The sequence below is a fragment of the Malaclemys terrapin genome, chromosome 2 (assembly GCF_027887155.1).
Source record: "Malaclemys terrapin pileata isolate rMalTer1 chromosome 2, rMalTer1.hap1, whole genome shotgun sequence".
Taxonomy (NCBI): domain Eukaryota; kingdom Metazoa; phylum Chordata; order Testudines; family Emydidae; genus Malaclemys; species Malaclemys terrapin.
This window is the reverse complement of record NC_071506.1, coordinates 52,208,845-52,229,609: the sequence shown is the minus strand read 5'-3', so window position 1 is coordinate 52,229,609 and position 20,765 is coordinate 52,208,845. Positions and strand designations below refer to the sequence as shown.

Genomic DNA, 20,765 nt, shown 5'->3' with positions numbered 1-20,765 from the left:
AGATGGGCCCCTTTCTGGATTGTGCAAGATACTAGCCAGGCTATGCTTTGTAGGCAACACCAATAAGCAGGCAGCCTGGCCAACTGCCAAATGGGAAGACAGAAATCTGACAAATGAAAGTGAAAAAGATTTTTAAAGTTACCTAGGAGATCTCATTTCATAGTGAACTTCCTTTAATAGCTATTTCATTCTAGAATCTCAACACTGTACTCTGGCTCTTTGGGTAGGAGTAAATTGTAGTTCCCTCTAGTGGCTGGAGCACAGGGAGCTATGGGACCTACTACTAGTGCTAGCTTAACCAGTTACGGTTTAGCTGCTGGCAAAAACCTGTGTAATTAGAGCTGAAGTACGAGGATCAGATCTTAACTGGTTTTTATTGTCATAGCGCCATTGACTTCAACTGAGCTACGACAGTTACACAAGCTGAGGATTTGAGCCCAAGGGTTCTAGTCTCTGCCTCTGTGTGCACGTTCTCTATGGCAGTTGTGACTGCTCTCTGCAGCAGGTTGATTTGTTACCCACCCTCCATAGACATTAGTAGTTGGGTTACAGTTACATGTGCCATTCACGGCCCCAGAAAATCCGGATTGTAGCAGGGTAAAGTTTAATCATTTATTCCAGAGGGTGCACTATCCAAAAAAAGTAATTTTAGCATTGAGTTGTCATTGTGTGCTCTAGAAAACATGAAAGTCTCTAAGGAGCAAAAGCTTCCTGTAACCAATGCCTTAAACTTTGCCCCACCTTTGTGTAGAACAGGCAACTTGTGGAAGAATGTCATCTAGCCTAACAATTGACTATTTCTTATGTACAATAACGTCAGGCTCTTTTTTTAAAATAAAAAGCTGGCCATCTCCCTTCTAAAATAATTCATCTGTTTTATGGAGTGCTGATCTGATTATATACAATTCCCACAAGAAGGGAAGTACCTTTAGAATAAGGACTATTCAGTACTAGTACAGGATTTCCTCTTGTTGTTGATAGTTTCCTCCTAACCCAAGGCGCAATGAATCCCAAAGAAAATTCAAAGGGGCGATCTACAGACAACTAGGCATCTACATTATACAGCAAACATTGTTCAATCTAATTGATGTTTTCCTTGCAAAGTAAAAAATAGCTCTGCTCACTGTTTAACGTGCTGCAGAACTGTTCTTACTACATTTAGGATTCCCCTCACTCTCTGTTTATATTATACAGAGAGTCACATCATGTACTCTCCAAGGCCTAGTGCTTATACACAACCATTTCCTAACGGTAAGTCACACCTACTTTTACTTCATCTTCAAATATTGAAATTTAATCCCACAAACAATCAACTTCCTCAATACCCTACTACCTTAACGAAGAATAGATCAGTTCTCTCCTATCAACTGACCAGTGTCATGACTGAAAAGCACTTAACCTAAATGCCTTCATTGAGTGGACTTAGCTCCTAAGTGGGCCTAACATTCAACAAAATCAGAAAGACACATTTTGAGCGCAAGCCAGGGTGTAAGTGTTGCTTAGGCCACATACTAGATCTCTGCATAGGCATGAGTTCCTCCCATCATGAATTAAAATAGGCATGAACTGGCTGTAAAAGTTTGGTCCTAGCCAAACCTGGGAATACAGAGTCAATTTCCCATGGAGCAGAAACAGGGAATGTACAGCAGAAGGCACTTAATAGATTTTTGTCCAATAGCTCCACACCTACATTCAGGGAAATACTTTAGTAACCCCATAGCTGGGGGCGGGGCAGCTGTTGAAGAATGCTGGTTGTTCAGTGGAACTGCTGTAGATCATTCTGAGCATACCAACTTTTCTGCCCTATGAAACTCTCAATATATTAGTCTACAAGCCTCTTCTCATGCTCCTACCACAGTTAGATAAACCCCTTGTAATTATTTGACAGGAAACATGATCAACAACTCATGCTGTCATGTATTTTACAGCCACATTCAGCAAATATGAACCCCAGGCTTTCTCTGTCCTTCATCAGCCAGACAGCCCATCAAATCAAGTGAAAACATATCCACAGAAATCCACCCCAGCTCCTTCCTGTTGCTTTAATTATATAGTTGGATCTTAGCATGTGGCTCACCTGACTCTGGCTTACTGAGCAAAGCTCAGACTGAGAACTATTGCTTTTCCCCCTCCGTTTGAATCCTTCACATATCGTAAACGCCTCCATGTCTTATTGCCTGTTGACAATTTTTAAGCGTCTTTACTACAGCCAGTGCAACTACTCATTCATTTTTCATTTGTTCCCTTACTCCAGTTTCCCGAGGGCCCTGTGTTTTAGTCTTCTCGCTCTTTCTGGAATTCTATTCCAATTAAAATAGTGTTCTGTTTTTTTCATTGCCACTCCTGTAGCTTCTGTCTGTGAGAGCAGCAGCACAATACAGAGATTTAAATGCTCATAGGGAAAGTGTTTATCCCACTACTGGGTTTTTTTTTGTTTATTTTAAAGTCCACTGATCATCACAAAAACATGGGAAATGCAACTAATGAGAAAAGTCTCCAACCAAGATCTAAGAACCCAGAGCTACAGGTAGATGTGACACTGTGCTGCATGGCGCAGGTGCGCATATGGGACGAAACGACACATGCGCGCAGCAGGTAGACGCGTGAAGAGAGATGGGTTCCATTATATTAATCTCTGCATTAGACAATCTTAGATGTTACACATTAGCTTTCAGAGGCTCAAGGCTCCCTGGAGCTCCCCATCTGTGGTCAGGAACGGGAGAGCAAGAGGTATGGCTCTGCTGACTGGCACCGAGGTGGGAAAGAGGAGGTGCAGAAAGATGGCTCTGCCTATTCTCTACCCCCTTTGTAGCAGGTTGTTCCAGGAAGGAGCAACGTTGTAGTAGCTCCTGAACTCTTCCCATACATATGGACCACTGCTCTGGGCAGTCCTTATGCAAGCCATGCAAACGGGTAGGGAAGGCAACTTATTTCCTCCATAATTTGGCACCACATCGGCTAGCTATTTATAAACAGCATATGTAAAATTAACAGAATGTGTTATAGGGTTAGAACTTTGAAAAGGATCAAAAGGAGTATGGAGAAAACAAGTTATCACTGAGGAACTATAAAAACCAGGGAGGGAGAAAATGATTCCCATTGTCCATTGTCTCCCATCACACACCTTTTCCACATTTTTGAATCCCATTCAACACTGGCGTTTCAAGTTTTATTATTCTAAATGCATGTCAGTGCCTGCGTCTCCTGGCTCCGAAAGAAAGGGCCAGTTATAAATAAAAATTAGAAGCGCCCCAAGAGAAGAGGGAAGCATCCTATCAAGACCCAGGTGCACCATACTCTTAGAAGTTCAGGTTGATTGGTTACTGCTTGGACATCAGATGCTTATATTAGTGGATCAGTGTGCTGAGTCACCTAGAAAACTTCATAATTCACCCCTGCAGACCTTTCATTTAAGGTCTTAAAAAGGGCTTTGTAAAATGTTTCGGTTACCTTCCCACCCCAAGCCCATAACTACCCATTATTCACTACAGCCTTCCAGCCTTGTGAAGAGAACATGTTGGAGAACAAATTTGGAGCTTCTGGCAAGAGGTTCCTGTGACTAGCCACACAATATAAAACAGGAAGAAGGATTTCAGCTTATCTGTACTGACTTGGCTGGTTCTTGGGAAAACTTGGCTGGCTTCCCACTGCTATGCAATATTCTAAGACGTCTTCTGTCAGCGTTAGGCATACTTGCCATTTTGCAGGTGAAGAGAGCCATAGCCAGGATTTCTTTTTTCCACATGATCCTAAGAAACCAAGTTATGTTACCAGAGTTGTCTTGGGCTTTAACTAACAGTTCCCCCCCCAAAAAAAAGTTAAGTCTATCATTTCTGTCAGCTATTCCCCAGCACAGACACAGAAATCTAATTCTAGAATTACCTGTTTTTACGCAGTATTGATCAAGCTTTCTAGATGTGTTCTACATTTCAACTTGTTCTTCTCCTCCTCCAAGAAAGAAAAATCATCTTTGCTTTCAGGCTTCTCCCAGTAGTTCAAGGTCTCTCCATCATCCTATATCCCCCACTGAGCTCTAGCCTCATAACACACATGTAAAGACTGGGGGGAGGGGGGGTCGCCAAAGTTGTAGCAGTTGGGGTATAAATTGGGACCTTGTGTTCAAGATGCAGATTTGACATACAGAAATATCTCTTCTCTTCCCCTTCCATTTAAACTCATGTCCCTACAATTGTCTTCCAGCTGTCAGGAATGAACAAAGCTCATTTAGTGACACTCTTAATTGGCCATCAGGTATCAGTATATTGCAATTCAAGGCTTGCCTACTGTAAAAGCCTATTCTGTCTTTTCTTACTTTTTGTAGTAAGAGTAGTATTAAAGTATCCACCTAGCAGCAATGGAAAAATAGAACTATAAAACTAGTACATTGGTATAAACTGGTCATGAATGTATTTTGTCTGGAAGTCAAAAAGTTTCTACTCACCAGAGCACTGAGATTCTGAAACAGCCTTCTGATAGTGGGGTGGGGGGGGGGGGCAAACAAACTTATCAAGCTCCATCTTAAAACTAGTTGAGTTATGTATGAGATTTTACAAGGGGTTGCCTGAAATAGCAGGAAACTGGAGTCAATGACCCAGGCGATCCCTTCCAGTGCTGTGTTCCTAATTACCTCTATACCAGTGATACTCAGACTGGGGCTCACGAGCCGCAAGTGGCTCTTAAATGTGTCTCCTGTGGCTAATAATTAATCACATGGTGTTTTAATATCATGTGCTGCAATCTAAGTTATTAACCAATCAGGCTGCTTTTACTGTGCTATTAACCAATCATAGTTGATAAAATAAGAATACTTGGTCAGTCATTTTGGTGTGAGAATTATATAAATTATAGAAACAATGAATTCACACAACCGTGCCTCTTTTGGGTATGTTGGTTACTAATTTGGCTCCTGAAGCACTGAGGTCCGAGTATCACTGCTCTCTCTGTACTATACTTTTACAAATAATGAGCAGTTTTCATCTGCAGATCTTAAAAATGTTTACTAAGGGGGGAGGGGGACAAACGCTGTTCTCTGCATTTTACAACTGAGGAAACTGAGACACAAAGTTTAAATAACTTGCCCAAGAATACACAGCAAGCTAGTGGCAAAGTCAGGAACTGAACTCAGGTCTCCTGATGTATGGAATAACGTCCCATCTACTAGGCCAGTGGTTTTCAAACTGTGGGTCGCTGAACGTAAGGCACAGGGTCACAGCGGCTCTGGTCATCACCGCCAAGCAGGCCATTAAAAGTCCCGTTGATGGTGCTGCCTGGCTAAGACAGGCTAGTCCCTACCTGTTCTGACACAGCGCTGCGCCCCAGAAGTGGCCAGCAGCAGGTCCTGCTCCTAGGTGGCAGGGCCACAGGACTCTGTGTGCTGCCCCTGCACTCCCATTGGCAAGTTCCCAGCACTGCCTGCAGGCGAGAGCCGCAGGGAGCCGCTTGTGCCCCTCTGCCTAGGAGCCAGACCTGCTGCTGGCCGCTTCTGGGGCACATTGTGGTCTGCAATGCCAGGACAGGCAGGAAGCCTACCTTAGCACCCCTGCTGCACTGCTGACTGGGAGTCACCTGAGGTAAGCCTGCACCCCAACCCCTTGCCCCAGCCCTGAGCCCCCCCAAACTCGGAGCCCTGTCCTGCACCCCAAGCCCCTCATCTCCAGCCAGAGCCTGCACCCCCAGTCCGGAGCCCTGACCCCCTCCTGCACCCCAACCCCCTGCCCCAACCCAGAGCCCCCTCCCACACCCTGAACCCCTCATTCCCAGCCCCATCCCCGGAGCCCTCACCCCAACCCTCTGCCCCAGTCCTGAGCCCCTCCTGCACCCCAAACCCATCACCCCAGCTCCGTTGGGCCACGGGCATCAACAATTTTCTTCAACGGGAGCAATAGAAAAAAAGTTTGAAAGCCACTATACTAGGCCCTGCTGCCTCTCCTGCAATTTATTTGGGCTTTCATGAATTTCTGGGTTTCCAGGGTAGTACCTATAGGCATAATTCCATTCTGTTTTAAGACCACCATTGGTAGATTCTGAACCTCTAAAGTATACCATTTATTTTCTTCAGAAAGCAAGTATAAGAAGTTTTTTTCATGAATGTTTTCGCTGTTGTCAATAGAAAGGGCACATACTAGACTGATTAAGATACAAATACCAGTCTTGAACCTTATAATGTACTCTGCAATCCCACAGTTTATTCAGTATTAGGGCAGTGGGATCGAAATAATTATATGGGTCTCTGTACACGGGAGAGCCAGCAATTTAAAGATAGGCAAAAACATTTGGATGTGAAGGAAATAATCACTGAGGCTTAGCAGCTTTGTGGTTTAGAAAGCCTTTAAACTTTACGAAAGAACAGATGTGTGCACTCAGGCAATCCCTTAGGTAGAGATGTGTTGGTTTAGTACCAAACAAACAGGAACATAATTATATGAGTGACAATATACATCTGAAAGAGAAACTGGAATCTGACTTTTATAGCCTTTTATTTCATATGTTTATAGACACTATATTCTATAACTTCTTCACTGTGATATGTTGCCATACTTCTAGTGCTAATGTTCAGTTTTGCTTTTCCTACCTTCATGACTGGCAACAGTTTTCTCCAGCCTAGGAGAACAGAATGAGGTTATATACCTGATTTCCCTCCCATATTAATTATTCCTAACCTCAAGGCAACAGTTCTTTCAACTAAGGTTGCCGAGACATCCCTCAGGCTCCAGTCAATGCCACTCCTATATTAGGCAGAGAGTCCTTTTTAAAAGAACAAAGTACTCTGCTCCCAAGGGGCCAGGCACTCTGGCTCTATTCTGGCACAGTTAAGTCAGAACAAAGATAAGGCATTTAAAGACAGAATTACTCTATAAAATCAAATGCACAGAGAAGAATTAAGGTACCTGGAGGACGAATCCTTAAGTTCTACAGGTGCAGGCTTCCAGAATGCTACAGAAAACCAGGTGCCCCAGGTCATGTCTCTGTTCATACTGGTTCAGGGAAGTATTTTACACACATGCCATCATACTGTTAAGTTCAGTATGTGTGAGCCAGCTGCACTGTATTATTAATATTGTAGTAACACACACAGGCTCCAATCAGTGTCAGAGCCCCATCATGCTAAATGCTGTATAACCACATAGGATGTAAAATGAACTTGAATTTTATCTGCAAAACCCACATAGATGTTTGGGCAAAACAAAACTCTCATGTGTGAGGCAGCAACAACAGGTTCCTAATGCTAACTTAAAAACAAAATCTTAAGTAATTTAAGTAGCCTTCACCAGCATGTGCAGTGCAACTTCACCCTCCTCTCTAGACCGATGTTGGTGTCTTTCACCTTATCCTCCTTGGACTAGCAAGCATGTGAAAAGCAAAAAAGTAATCTTAATATTCATTTTTTAAGCCTGATTCTGAAACGTGGCTATATCCTGAGACATAGCACTACTCTGTGTACTGAATCGTAGTAGAAAAGTACACAGTAACATTTAAAGATATACTTAACATCACTGCGCAACTATATGTCACAGAAAGAACAAGTAGTAGTTCTGCAACCTCTCAGATGGTACCCGCTACAGGATTCCCCATTGACACATCAGACAAAAATGTCATTCAAAATAGTTTGTTCTTTCTCCTTTATTTAGCCACAAATACAAAAGCGACAAAACCCAATTCAGTGGAGCCCACCAAAGAATATCTCTTGACAGAATAAACCTGTTCAAAATGAGAGTCTCATGAAACCCAACCAGAATATATACAAGAATGCAGCAGAGCCCTTGTAAAATATGAGGAATCACCTCTGGGTGCATCTCAAAGTAAAATACAATAGAAAATTGACCAGTTAAGAGAATACATTTGTTACAAAACAAGCTTATGCCCAGAACGGGTTTCCACTGTACCATTCTTTTGGCTATTTAAATACCACCACAATTTATTTTAGGTGCAATTTTGAAGCTCCTAGGGTGAAATCAGTTACCCAAGTATAAATTTAGGGTAACAGAGTTACTCCATTGTAACCAAGATCAGGTTCTGACTCCACACAATTGTTTAGCATTGGCTCTGGCCAGTAAAGTGGTATAAGGTGTTGGTCTCCCTCCCCCATGACCCCACCTAAATCAACACCAAAGCAATTCATGCTTGATCAGTAGCACCTTTGCTATTCTAGTAGTAGTTTACTCTTGAGCAAAAAAAACTGCCCCTCCTTATGCCAAAAGAAAATAATGCAGTGGTGCTGAGTTGTGATAAATGTCCACTAGGATAAGACTAGGACTAGGATAAGATCACCAAACCCACCCAGCCCTGTGACACAGAATTCCTTTTCTGACATAAACCTGGTCAATCTGATTTGTCAACGCTTTGTTCAGAAATATAAAACTCAGAATACAGTTTACAAAAGAATATTTCCTTATAGAACAGCTTAATGTCAAAATATTAACAAAAACACAAGTTATGTTAATGCTGAGAATAGCAGTTTTGAAAAATTAAAACTAAAAATAAGCTGTCACTAACAGTAATAGACAAAAATACACTAAATGTTAAAAAAAAAGAGTCCAATGTTCTCAGCCAAAATGGAATCGTTTGAGACAAATTGTTTACAAAGCGAGTTAAACACTCAGCATAAAGCCTATCACAAGTGTTAACATCCACTAGTGTGATTTTATTTTTGGACAAACTTCAGCAACTCATTTTTGTTTTAAAATCTGCTAATACAAAAATGTAAAAAACTCAAACACTTCAGTTTTTAGACAAACTTTGTTAAGCTTGAACTGTACCTTTGCCTCAGTTACTTAAGAACTTAAAATTGAAGTTGGCAATAAAACCAGCTCAGCTGAGTTTTTAAGCTTCCCTCACCCTGCGCTAAACCATTAGTTCTTAAAAGGCTCCAATCTCAGTCCCCCACGGTCTATAGGGCTTGCCAAGGTTTGCCGACTGTGCTGGTGCAGATGGACTGAGTACATTAGGCGACAGCAAATGGAACGAACCAAATGAAAAGGGGAACGCAGACAAAGATGCCATGGAGGACAGCAGAGGAGGAGATAGTTTGGAAGTAGAGGTGACCACAGGGAGCACTGGTCCAATGCTGCCATTAGGGGGCAGTCTCAGTGAAGAAGTTTCAGCATGTGGAGCAGCAATTCTGCTCTGGTGATGTGGTTCTGCGGAAGACGTTGTAGTACTGGTATTACTGTGCCCATTCTGAGGCAATAACAACGGGTGAGTGATGTGAGGATGATGTCCAAAGGCACTGCCCCAAGGAATATGTCCAATGCCGGTGTGGGCACTACTTGCTGCTTCCCGTTGAGAGGCATAATTATTGAGGTGAGACACCAGTCGAATTCGAAGAGGATCAGAAGTGTCCAGACCCTCAATAATACTAAGGTACCGGACTACTTCAGCCAGGCACTCTCGAAATCCTAAACTCCGATAGTCCATAGCAAGAGCGTGGGCATCAAAATAGCCTAAGAAAAAGGAACAAAGAGTGGAGTCTTAAAATACCATTTTTAGTCATTGGCTACACTGCATCCTCCACACGCCCTGCAAGTACATTTCACTTGAGTGTGACGGTTATATAGTTGCAATTTTCCCCAAACACAGAATGGCTTCCAAAAACTCTTCTACGGTCTAACACGTTTTTCTTTTATAGTATCTGTGTTGTCATGCTGCGAGTCCCAGGACCAGTCGCAGATTGGCATGTGTAAACTGAAACTGCACACTACCAGCAAAGAACGCACAAAGAGAAGAGATGTATTTTTCAATGGTAGCTACATCAATGGACACAAAGCCACTGAACAGTGAAATTCATTGGTCACACACATGTAACTAATCATAGGCCACTTTCACTGACTAGCTGTCGGTTCTCAAACATCAATTTATACATTGCCATTTGTGTTAGCTCCTCCACTACCCATTTCAACCTATAACATTAAACAGCCAAAAAGATCCCAAACAGATCACTTGTTTTAGGCAGACGGTGGGGGGCGGGGGCGGAGGGGAGAAGAGCTTGTGTTTCTCTTCAGTGGCTGAAAGTTACTTCACTTCACAGTGCTGCCATAACCTTACAGAAACTTGGATAACCAATCATTTTCCCAACACAGCGTCTATCTATAGTCTACAACAGCCTAATCTGCACTTAACATAGAACAGTAAATAGACTATACAGTGTTCCATGTAAGAGGAAATACTGAATTACCCAGTAGTGTATACACATACTTCCATTTGATTTCTCCTCCCACTGCATGCAGCATATCAGATGACAAATGTGTGGGACATTTAGTTAGGGCTCAGGATGCTGCTTGGTCTTACTACAACTTTGTTGCTGTAATCAGTTTATTCAGGACTATTGAATCTGTTGTCAGATAAAAGATTACCTTTGCCTCCTGCTGTATGCAACATTTTCAGGTGATCCACAGTCATCTGCAGAATTTCAGCTTTTTCCAGTTTGGCTGATCCCTTGAAAAAGAGAGAGAGAGAGAGCAGAAAAGGAGAGGGGGTAGAATAGGTCAATTTTTAGAAGATCTAAAAAAGAGTTAGGCAGAAATAGTGCAAAATGAACTATAAAAGGGTAAAATGCAACACCACTTCTAGTCTGCAGTCCTTGTGACTGAGTCACCTATGCACTAATTATAGTCAGAGCCCAATGTGAATTACCTGCTTTTCAAAAGCACTTGGCACCAGTCTCCTCAGCTCCGACAAGCTGTTATTGATTCGATCCCGGCGACGTTTCTCGATGATCTATGAGTAAAACAGACAGGTTTTCAGCGTTGATTGCAAAAGGCAGGCTGGGGCAAAACAGCTTGACCCTGGGAGGGTATCAGTAGTTCGTGCAAAGAGACTCACCCCTCTGCGCCTTTTCCTGGCCAGGATCTGGGAAGTGGCGGACGGAGACATTGAACCTGGAGCTGAACTCAAGTTTCTGAAATGAACCACAAACAGTTATCACAGATGCCGGGAGTGAGAGAATGGAGCTGTAAGGAAGGATCAACCAAGCCGCTCCCATAATAACAACGCGTGGGCTGAGGCAGTTCCGCACTGGGACTCCGGGAGGCAAAGGTGCGATCCGTCAGGGCAGGGCGCCTACCTGCCCGCGGCGGACACAGAGCACACCCCGGGTGCCACTCCCCCGAGGATCGCCGCAAACGGGCGCCTCCCCCGGCCCCCGCACCCCATGCCCCCTGGGGCACAGCGCCCCGCTCCCCTCCTCACCCATTCTCGTCCGCGCTCTCCTTCTCCACCTCGACGGGCTCGTCCAGCTCCTCGCTGTCAGAGGAGCTGTACTCGGGGTGCGCCCGCTTCATGCTGCCGCTGCAGGGGGGCGGGTGGGAGGCAGAGACCGGGCCCGGGTTCGCTCGCTGGCTCAGTGCGCGCCCCGCTGCCGCTCGACCTCTGGCTCCGCCAGCTCCGTCTCCCCCATCCCGTTCCCACGCCTCGCCTCTTACCCGCGGGAGGGGGGACGCCAGGCGCCGCCGGCCACAGACATCACATTGTAGCCACTCGCTGGCCCCGCTCTCCTGATTGGCGGACGCGCCGCCGGTTGCAGCCAATAGCCGCCGGCGGGGAGGCCGGCCAGCGACACGCCTCCTCCCCCTGCCCCGGCGCTACTTGGGGGTGGGGCTGCTCGGAGCGACACATGGCCGCGTTCGGAGCCCGCCCCCGTCGGTGCGCGATTGGCTGGGCCGGAAGCCAGTCAGGCGCTGGCGGAGCCGCACGCGTGGCCTAGCGGCCGTGGGAAAGTTGCTCGGTGCCCGGCTGGCGGCCAATCGGGGCCGGCTGCGGCGCTGGGCGGTGCGTGCGGCAGCGGCGGCCGCCGCGTGTGAGCCTCCCCCGGCCGGCTGGGCGGGCGTGGGATAGACAGGGCCCGCGGCGGCTGCGCTCGGGCTATGGGCTGAGCCGCCCTCGGCGCGGGGAGTCCGGCTCGCCCTGCCAACTCCCGCGGGGCGGCCTCCGCCCGCTCGCCCGCGTCTCGGTTCCCTTATCCTCCCGCCGGGCTCTGCGCCTCCCCCGCCGGCCGGCCGGCAGAGCCCTGGGAGCTCTCGGGCGGAGACAGTCGGTGAGATAGTTTCGTACCGTGAGCTAAGGCTCCCTGCGTGTCCCGGGCCCTTCACAGCGATGGGCTCTGGCTCGCTACTGAAATGCCCCCTCGCCCTGCCCGTCAGCCGGCCAGGCCAGCCTCCATTGCTAGCTGTGGTGCACTGGCAACCAAGCGCCTCCATGCTTTCTCCCACGCCGGCCCGCACGTGTTGGGGGCCTGCCGGTAAACACCTGCAGAGGCACCTCATTAGCCTCCCTCCAGTCTCTCCTCAGAACTGCCCTGATGCCTATAACCAAAAACCTTGACTGGCTGCTGGTGTGCCAAGCCCACAGCCTCTGAGGCTGAAGGGTACTGGCTCGCTGGTTCCTTGTGTTCTCCTGTTCTCTCTCCGTAGCTATCTATTCTCTCTTGCCTGAGACTGGAAGCTCCTGGGGGCAGAGAGCAGCTTTGTGTTCTGGTTGTACAAAACATAAGAAGGGCCATGCTGAGTCAGACCAAAGGTCCATCTAGCCCAGTATCCTGTCTTCTGACCCTGGCCAGTGCCAGGTGCCCCAGAGGGAATGAACAGAACAGGTAATTATCCAGGGGTCCATCCCTTGTTACCCATTCCTAGCTTCTGGCAAACAAGCTAGGGACACCATCCCTGCCCATCCTGGCTAATAACCATTGATGGACCAATCACAATGGGGTCTTGGTCCATGAGTGGGGCTCCTAAATGCTACAGTAATACAAATAATACTTAATTTACACAAGGCCTTTTAAATAAGGGTCCTTTTACTAGGTGGATAGTTTTGAGTTCACAGATGGGGAACTTAGTCACAAAAAAACCTTAAGGGGGATGGCCACCACCACACACTATGGCAGTACCAGGAAACCTAGCTTTCCTCAGGGCTGCTCTGCTCCATCTACTAGCCTAGTTGCTTTAAGCATCCCATCTGTTTTAACTTAAGCTATTCACACAGCTTCACAGTGTACATTTCATTGACTTGCCCATATTATTGGTAAATGCAACAATAACATTTCTGGAAGGGGCTTCTGGCAGAGTGAAAGGAAATGGAGCCAAAGAGATAAAAGCCAGTGATGGCACAGCCAACAGTTGCAGTTCAGCAGATAGAAAGATCCTGCAGTTGCCTGCAACCAGCCTTTGGAATAAGATAGGAACCACCTATTCCCAAGAAATGCTTTTTAAATTAATCTGCCCCTTTTGCAATGCTAGAGTTAAGTTTGGGTCAGCTTTTCCATTAAATCCATTTTTCAAGCATTTATAAATCATAAACATTCTCTGTCCATGCATTTGGCTTTTACGAGCTTAGAAGCAGATTGGGCTTTAAACAAAGAGAGAAATGTGGTTGGCCATTTAAGCTTTAAAAGTGCAAATGCAATATAAGGCACATAAACTCTGTTTTGGCTCAGGAGTTACACGTCTGCCTTGTGCTAGGGAATGAGGATTTTCAGACAGATTTGCAGGTGATTATTTCATAATAAAGACGGTCTCCTTTGCACTTTTTAAAGGAGTGTTAGAAATGAATTTATGTTAAGTAATCTATTTCACTTGCAGAGATTTCCATAAGGATTTTCAACATACAGTCTTACTCTTCTTCATGTCTACTTCCTCTCATTGACTAAGGAGGCCAGACAGCTTCCAGAGATGCTTCAGATTTTTTCCAGTTACTGATTTCCCAAAAATGATGTACAGAAATAGACAGTCAGCGCGTAGGTAGGCCTGTGTGTAAGTAATTGCAGGTGACTATCAGCTGCTTTCGTAAGATAAGAAATGTTAAAAGATGTGTTGGTCTAGAAAGATCATCCACTCCAGCTGAGCGCAGGATCAGGAGAAACAGGGAGCAAAATAGCTTTCAAAAATCACTTTTATGCCTCTCTGATGCTGCCATCACACTGGTTCTCAGGTTTGGTCTAACATTTGCCCTTGTCCCCAAGGGGCAGTTCCAAGAGCCAGGGACTAATGGAGCACAGAGGGGGTCCATCCACACCCCCTTTCTCCCTGGAATCACCCATTACACTAGAGGCAGTAAAGCAGGAGTGGTTGCAAAGCTGCCATGGCAAGCCCAAGGATCTGGTCTGACATGTCTAAGAATTCTTGATCATAATTATCATTCTGAGTGAGTCTGTGTGATTTTTTTGTGTACTTTTCCACCATTCTTCTCTGTTTTATGCTTCCTTAGGCTATTTCGATACTAGTCAAAATAACACTGAAAGGGAGTTGTTTATTGCTGCTGTAGGCTTCCCTTCAGCAGAGACCTGCCACTGCTGACCCTTGTTCTAGTGTGTGCACTAAATTAACTCCAAGCCCCTCCCTTTAAGTCTTCTCTCCCAAGGGAGCAACTGCTTTGAAGAGTAATCCCGTCAACCTGTCATACTGAGTCCTGGAAATTCACTGTTACTATGGTTACTTTTCCCAATTCAACTACTGGCTCTGGCACTCATGCTGCAGCGAGTTGAAAACCTTAACCCTCCCACGAAGAACTTACTGAACCACAGCACCAGCTTTTCCAGAGTTTACTGCTCTGAATCTTGCATGTTTCTTTGCATATTTCATTCCTGAATATGTTCATTTTCAGGACAAGTCTCACTGTTTAAAATATGCTTTTCTGGAATCAAGGTAACTGGCTGAAAATCAATAGAAGCATTAAAAAAGGAGTTGACAGAATTTCGCATGCACTTTAAGCAGTGCTGTGAATTCGACATTTTTAACAGAGATGAGCTTGAGCAGTGACCAACACTTCCCCCAAGTTCAAGAGTTTGGCTCTAGCATTTCAATTTGGATATGCTAATTTTGATGGACCCCAAGTTCTGTCATGTACCTTCTGTCTAGGGCCAGGCCATGTATTGGTTGGAACAGTTGATACTAGACTAAGGTATAAGTGCTAAATTAAAATGCATTTAGTAATGTCCAATTCACCAAGACGTTTTTAAATTCAACATTATCTCCAAATTGGCCAAGGATTGGGATAAACTTTCACATTAAAGTCCTCATTGTAAGCACAAATCCTGTGAAATCTTGTGTTGGTAAGGTTGTTTAACACGGTTAGGCAAGTACATTGTTATCAGCATCTTATGACAGCAGTCCAGACTATTTTTTTCTAGAGGATTTCAAAAAATTCGTATAGTCTTTGGATTTGTCTTATACTATGCTCCAATCCTTCAACTCATTTGCAGAAACATATCTGGGCTAGACTGTGAACTCATATTGGCGAGCAGCTAGGCTGCAGAGGAAAGCTAGTTCTGTGATTTAGGCCACTAGTCTTAAAGCTGGAAGACCAAGGTGAAATTCCCTGCTCTCTGACAAACTTCATGTTGATGTAGGGCTTATCTACATGACACTACAGAGTCCAGCCTACAGGGCTGTGATTTGTGTAGCTCTCTAACAACCTTGTGTAGAGCCTGCTGGTAAGAACTAAAAGTGCCAAGTGCCTGTTAAAATAATCCTGTTTCAAACAGGACTACATCAGTGCAGTGCATCTGTAAAACTAGGATGAATACTTTGCTCCCTCCTGGGGGTGTTGAGGATAAATATGTTAAAGATTGAAGGTTTTCAGATACAATGGGAATGAGATCTGTACATTCTTAAGACAGATGAGATTCTTACTCAAATAGATTGTCCAATTTCATTTCAATACACCTCTACCCCGATATAACGCTGTCCTCGGGAGCCAAAAAATCTTACTGCATTATAGGTGAAACTGCATTATATGGAACTTGCTTTGATCCACTGGAGTGCGCACCCCCGCCCCCCCGAGCGTTGCTTTACCGCATTATATCTGAATTTATGTTATGTTGGGTCACGTTATATCGGGGTAGAGGTGTACTTGTGTAATTGTTCACCAGTGTGATTAACAAAACGGTTTACAGATTAGCCACTAATGTCTCAACTGTTTTTAAAGGGATGATGTGACTGACATTTTTCTGCATTTTTTTCTTTTTTTTTTAAATTTTGATTTCAACGTTACACAAGTTTTCAGAGATATGCTTACTGTGAATGTGAACGGATCACAATGAGAAATATCTTTGTTTATATGGCTATTTTTAAATAGCAGGAAGGAGGAAGAGGTGCAAACTGGTACAGATGTACAAAAACTGCTTTCATAAAAACTCTGCCTTTAATGATTACAGCACCTGCACAGTATAGCATGGTGTTTGTGCTACATAATTACACATACTCACACCTTCAACCCCCAGACCATCCTTCCACTTCCTACAATTCCCTGCCATATCCACCATACCACTTCCCACTTCTGCCACTAGTGAGGCAGGGGGCATACAGACAACAGCCTCTTTTATTACACAATCCTGATTCATCCCCAGACAATCATCCACACTGAATGAGGTGGAGGTTTTGTGGAAAAACACTATATGATCATGCGACTCAAGACTGTATCATAATGCATATATATGCACAAGGGATCTGATCTAAAGTTGCATGTGCAACCTTAATTCTGGAATTTCCTAACTTTTCAGTGTTTGATTTGCAACTGGAACATACTTTTTAATCATTTATTTGTATGTAAATATACCTTGATATTACAAGATCACATAATGATTTCAGTTCAGTTCAATAATACTTCATTGGCAAAACAGCTCAATGAAGTGTTGCCAAACTATGTAAGGAGACAACGCCCTGAGGTATGTGTCAGAGGGTAAGTACAATCTGCCCAGGATACAGCTTCACCATGTTCCGAGATTTTTTTTAATCCCTTTGTTCATTTGGCATTATTGTCCAAGGCTGACTGTATGGCAGATTGCTATGTAACATGATGCAGTCTATCTGTGCTCTATATATCATTTCTCCCAGATTTATGCAGTTTTTCTTTGATGTCTGTTTCCTGAAAAGTCTATTTGATGAGACATCTTTTTCAGACTCCTGCAATACTTTGACACAGTGGGACAGAGCAGAACTATTCACCAGGAACTTTCTTGTTCTTCAGACCTCAAGTTAGGCCCCCTAAGATTCCTTCACCAAGGAAAGTTCTATCTCATCATCTTTATAGTGCTCTTCTGCATGATGACTTGTAACACAGTAGTGCCCAAAATTTGTTACATGGTGTACAAGCATGTAAGATGACAGTGCCTGCTCCAAAGAGTTTACAGTGTAAAATCTTTTTTGAGTTTTCTTTGCTATTAAGATGCAGCATTGACCAAAATAATTATTAGTCATTTCTGACTGAGCCCTTGGCTACACTTGCGAGTTATAGCGCTGTAAAGGCTCCCCCAGCACTGTAACTCACTCCCCGTCCACACTGGCAAGGCATTTGCAGCGCTGTATCTCCGTGGTTGCAGCGCTGCATGTACTCCACCTCTCCGAGAGGAATAGCAAGTATTACGCTGCCGCTGCAGCGCCAGTGTGACCGCCCAATGCGCTGTGAATGGCCTCCAGAATTATTCGGCAGTATCCCACAATGCCTGTTCTAGCCACTCTGGTCATCAGTTCAAATTCTGCCCTGGCCTCAGGTAATCAACCATGTGACTGACCCTTTACATTCCCTGGGAATTTTAAAAATCCCCTTCCTGTTTGCTCAGCCTGGCGTGGCGTGGAGTGCTATCAGCGAATCTTTCCAGGTGACCATGCCTCCACGCGCCAAGTGAGCCCCAGCATGGAGCAATGGCGAGTTGCTGGTCCTCATCAGTGTTTTGGGGGGAGGAAGCTGTACAGTCCCAGCTGCGCTCCAGCCGTAGGAATTACGATACCTTTGGGAAGGTATCAAAGGACATGATGGAAAGGGGCCATGACCGGGATGCCCTGCAGTGCAGGATTAAAGTGAAAGAGCTGCGGAGTGCCTACCGCAAAGCCCGCGACGCAAACAGCCGCTCGGGTGCTCCTCCCGCGACCAGCCGATTCTACGAAGAGCTGGATGTGATACTTGGGGTTAACCCCACCTCCACTCTGAGCACCACCATGGACACTTCAGAGCCGATGTGGGGGGGCGAGGAGGAGGAGGAAAACGGGAGTGATGGTGGTGGGCCGGATGGAGACACCCCGGAATCCATGGAGGCATGCAGCCAGGAGCTCTTCTCGAGCCAGGAGGAAGGTAGCCAGTCGCAGCGGCCAGTACGTGGTGGAGGTACCAGGAAGAGCAGGTTCCTGGTAAGCGTGTTTTTTTTTCGGGAAGGAATTTTTTCGGTGCAGGCTCTTTGGGAGAGGAGGGTTAGATGCGGAATAGTGCATTGATGTGGTTTATCACATCGCGGTAATTGGCCTCGGTAATCTTCTCATCCAGAATGTGTGCAATGCACTTGCGCAGGTTTATCGGGAGAGGCACCGTGGTCCTTGTCCCAGCCAGGCTAACGTGTCCGCGCCACTGCGCCGCGAGGGGACCATTGTTGCACACAGGCAAGCTGCATATGGGCCAGGGCGGAAGCCGCATTGCAGTAGAAGACCCTCCCTTGCTTCCCAGGTCACCCTCAGCAGTGAGATATCGTCCAGGACAAACTTCTGTGGAAAATGTTGGGACACTGTCCAGTGTAGGTGCCCCCTGAAGATGTTGGCTCTTCCCAAGGCACAGAAACCCAGAGGACAGTGCAGCCCTGAAACAATCAGTCCCCCTTACTCACCATTTTGAGGCTCCCGTGGGATATGTGTGCTCTGTTTCGGACGGGAAAATTATGCTATTGTGTAGACCCTGTGTGTTTTCTACTCCTTAAGTGCGGGGGGAATCATTACTCTGTCTGGTATAAAGAATGCTGCCTCTCTAAAATGTTGCATTTTGCCTATACAGCTGCATCAACCTTGAGACCTCAGCCGTCCCTCTTATCGCCTGCTCAGAGACTGCAAAGACTCAGGAAGAGACCGCAAAAAAGCAAAGAAGACATGCTGCAAGAAGTGATGCAGCAGTCTATTAAAGAGAATGAGAAAGCACAGGACTGGAGGGAGAGAGAAAGCAGGAGCCGCCAGGAAAACGCAGCGCACCAGTGGCAAAGCACCGCGCACCGGCAGCAAAGCACCGATAGGCTCATAAGCATCCTGGAGCGCCAAGCAGATGCTATCCAGGAGCTCGTAGCCATGCAGAAAGAGGAGCAGTAACGCAAACGTCACCTCCCCACAGCCCTTGTCCCAAAACTCTTTCCGTTGTGCCCCACTGTCACCTCCAACCCACTTTCCCCAACTTCCATGTTCTTCACGCCACCTGCTGCCTCCAACACCAGTATCTTCACCACCCAGCCCTGAAAACCACGACCCTTGCCCTCTGCACTCAGCCCCCATCACCATGAAGTATAGTTGTCCTGAAGTGTAGCATTCACTGCACAGCACACCACACAGGACATACGCAAATCTGTGATTCTACTGTTCCCCACTCCACCCCCTTGTTTCTTTTCAATAAATAATTTTTTTTCTTTTCAATAAATGGATTCTTTGGCTTTGAAAACATTCTTTATTATTGCATAAAGTAAAAGACTCCTTAGCCCAGGAAATAAACAGGCACTGCAAGTCTGCTTGTCTGCTAAGCAGACACTGATTCCTAAAGATTGGAACTACTGCACTTCACTCCCGTGCAGGGCACCAGATATCTCTGCTGGTTTTCAGCCTCAAATTGCTCCCTCAAGGCATCCCTAATCCTTGCAGCCCCGCACTGGGCCCCTGCTCTCTGGCTGTGCAAATTCAGCTTCCAGGTGTTGAACCTCGGAGGTCCAAGCCTCAGTGAAGCTTTCACCCTTCCCTTCACAAATGTTATGGAGGGCACAGCATGCGGATATAACCGCAGGGATGCTGTTTTCGGCCAAGTCCAGTTTCCCATACAGAGATCACCAGCGGCCCTTTAAACGGCCAAAGGCACACTCCACAGTCATTTGGCACTGGCTCAGCCTGTAGTTGAACCGTTCCTTGCTGCTGTCAAGGCTCCCTGTGTAGGATTTCATGAGCCACGGCATTAATGGGTAAGCAGGATCTCCAAGGATCACAATGGGCATTTCAACTTCCCCTACCATGATCTTCCACTCTGGGAAAAAAGTCCTGGCCTGCATCTTCCTGAACAGCCAAGTGTTCTGAAAGATGCGTGCGTCATGCACCTTTCCGGGCCAGCCTGTGTTAATGTCAATGAAACGCCCATGGTGATCCACAAGCGCCTGGAGAACCATAGAGAAATACCCCTTCCGATTAACGTACTCGGATCCTAGGTGGGGTGGTGCCAGAATAGGAATGTGTGTCCATTTATCGCCCATCCACAGTTAGGGAACCCCATTTGTGCAAAGCCATCCACTATTTCCTGCACGTTACCCAGAGTCACAGTTCTTCTGAGTAGGATGTGATTAATGGCCTTGCAAACTTGCATCAACACGATTCCAACGGTCGACTTTCCCACTCCAAATCAGTTTGCAACAGACCGGTAGCTGTCTGGAATTGCCAGCTTCCAGATTGCAATAGCCACCCGCTTCTCCACTGGCAGGGCAGCTCTCAATCTCGTGTCCTTGCGCTGCAGGGTGGGGGCGAGCTCCTCACACAGTCCCATGAAAGTGGCTTTTCTCATCCGAAAGTTCTGCAGCCACTGCTCGTCATCCCAGACTTCCATGACGATGTGATCCCACCACTCAGTGCTTGTTTCCTGAGCCCAAAAGCGGCGTTCCACGGTGCTGAGCATGTCCGTGAATGCCACAAGCAATTTCGTGTCGTACACGTTACGCGGCTCGATAGCATCATCTGACTCCTCACTCTCACTGTCACTTTGGATCTTAAGGAATAGTTCGACAGCCAAACGTGATGTGCTGGCGAGACTCGTCAGCATACGCCTCAGGAGTTCAGGCTCCA

General features: G+C 46.0%; 2 protein-coding genes across 2 annotated transcripts; one reads left to right on the top strand and one right to left on the bottom strand.

Annotated features, from left to right (window-relative positions):
• Positions 1-7,590: 7,590 nt before the first annotated feature.
• Positions 7,591-11,484, bottom strand: HEY1 (hes related family bHLH transcription factor with YRPW motif 1). Its single transcript, XM_054018051.1, has 5 exons — positions 11,185-11,484; positions 10,819-10,894; positions 10,630-10,713; positions 10,350-10,431; positions 7,591-9,440 (listed from the first exon to the last, which is right to left on the bottom strand). Exons 1-5 carry the CDS (start codon positions 11,274-11,276, stop codon positions 8,857-8,859), a joined length of 918 nt encoding a protein of 305 aa, XP_053874026.1. The 5' UTR covers positions 11,277-11,484; the 3' UTR covers positions 7,591-8,856.
• Positions 11,485-16,193: 4,709 nt separating this feature from the next.
• LOC128832519 (zinc finger and SCAN domain-containing protein 20-like) lies at positions 16,194-19,302 on the top strand. Its single transcript, XM_054019985.1, has 2 exons — positions 16,194-18,110; positions 18,742-19,302. Exons 1-2 carry the CDS (start codon positions 17,628-17,630, stop codon positions 18,754-18,756), a joined length of 498 nt encoding a protein of 165 aa, XP_053875960.1. The 5' UTR covers positions 16,194-17,627; the 3' UTR covers positions 18,757-19,302.
• The last annotated feature ends 1,463 nt before the right edge of the window (positions 19,303-20,765 follow it).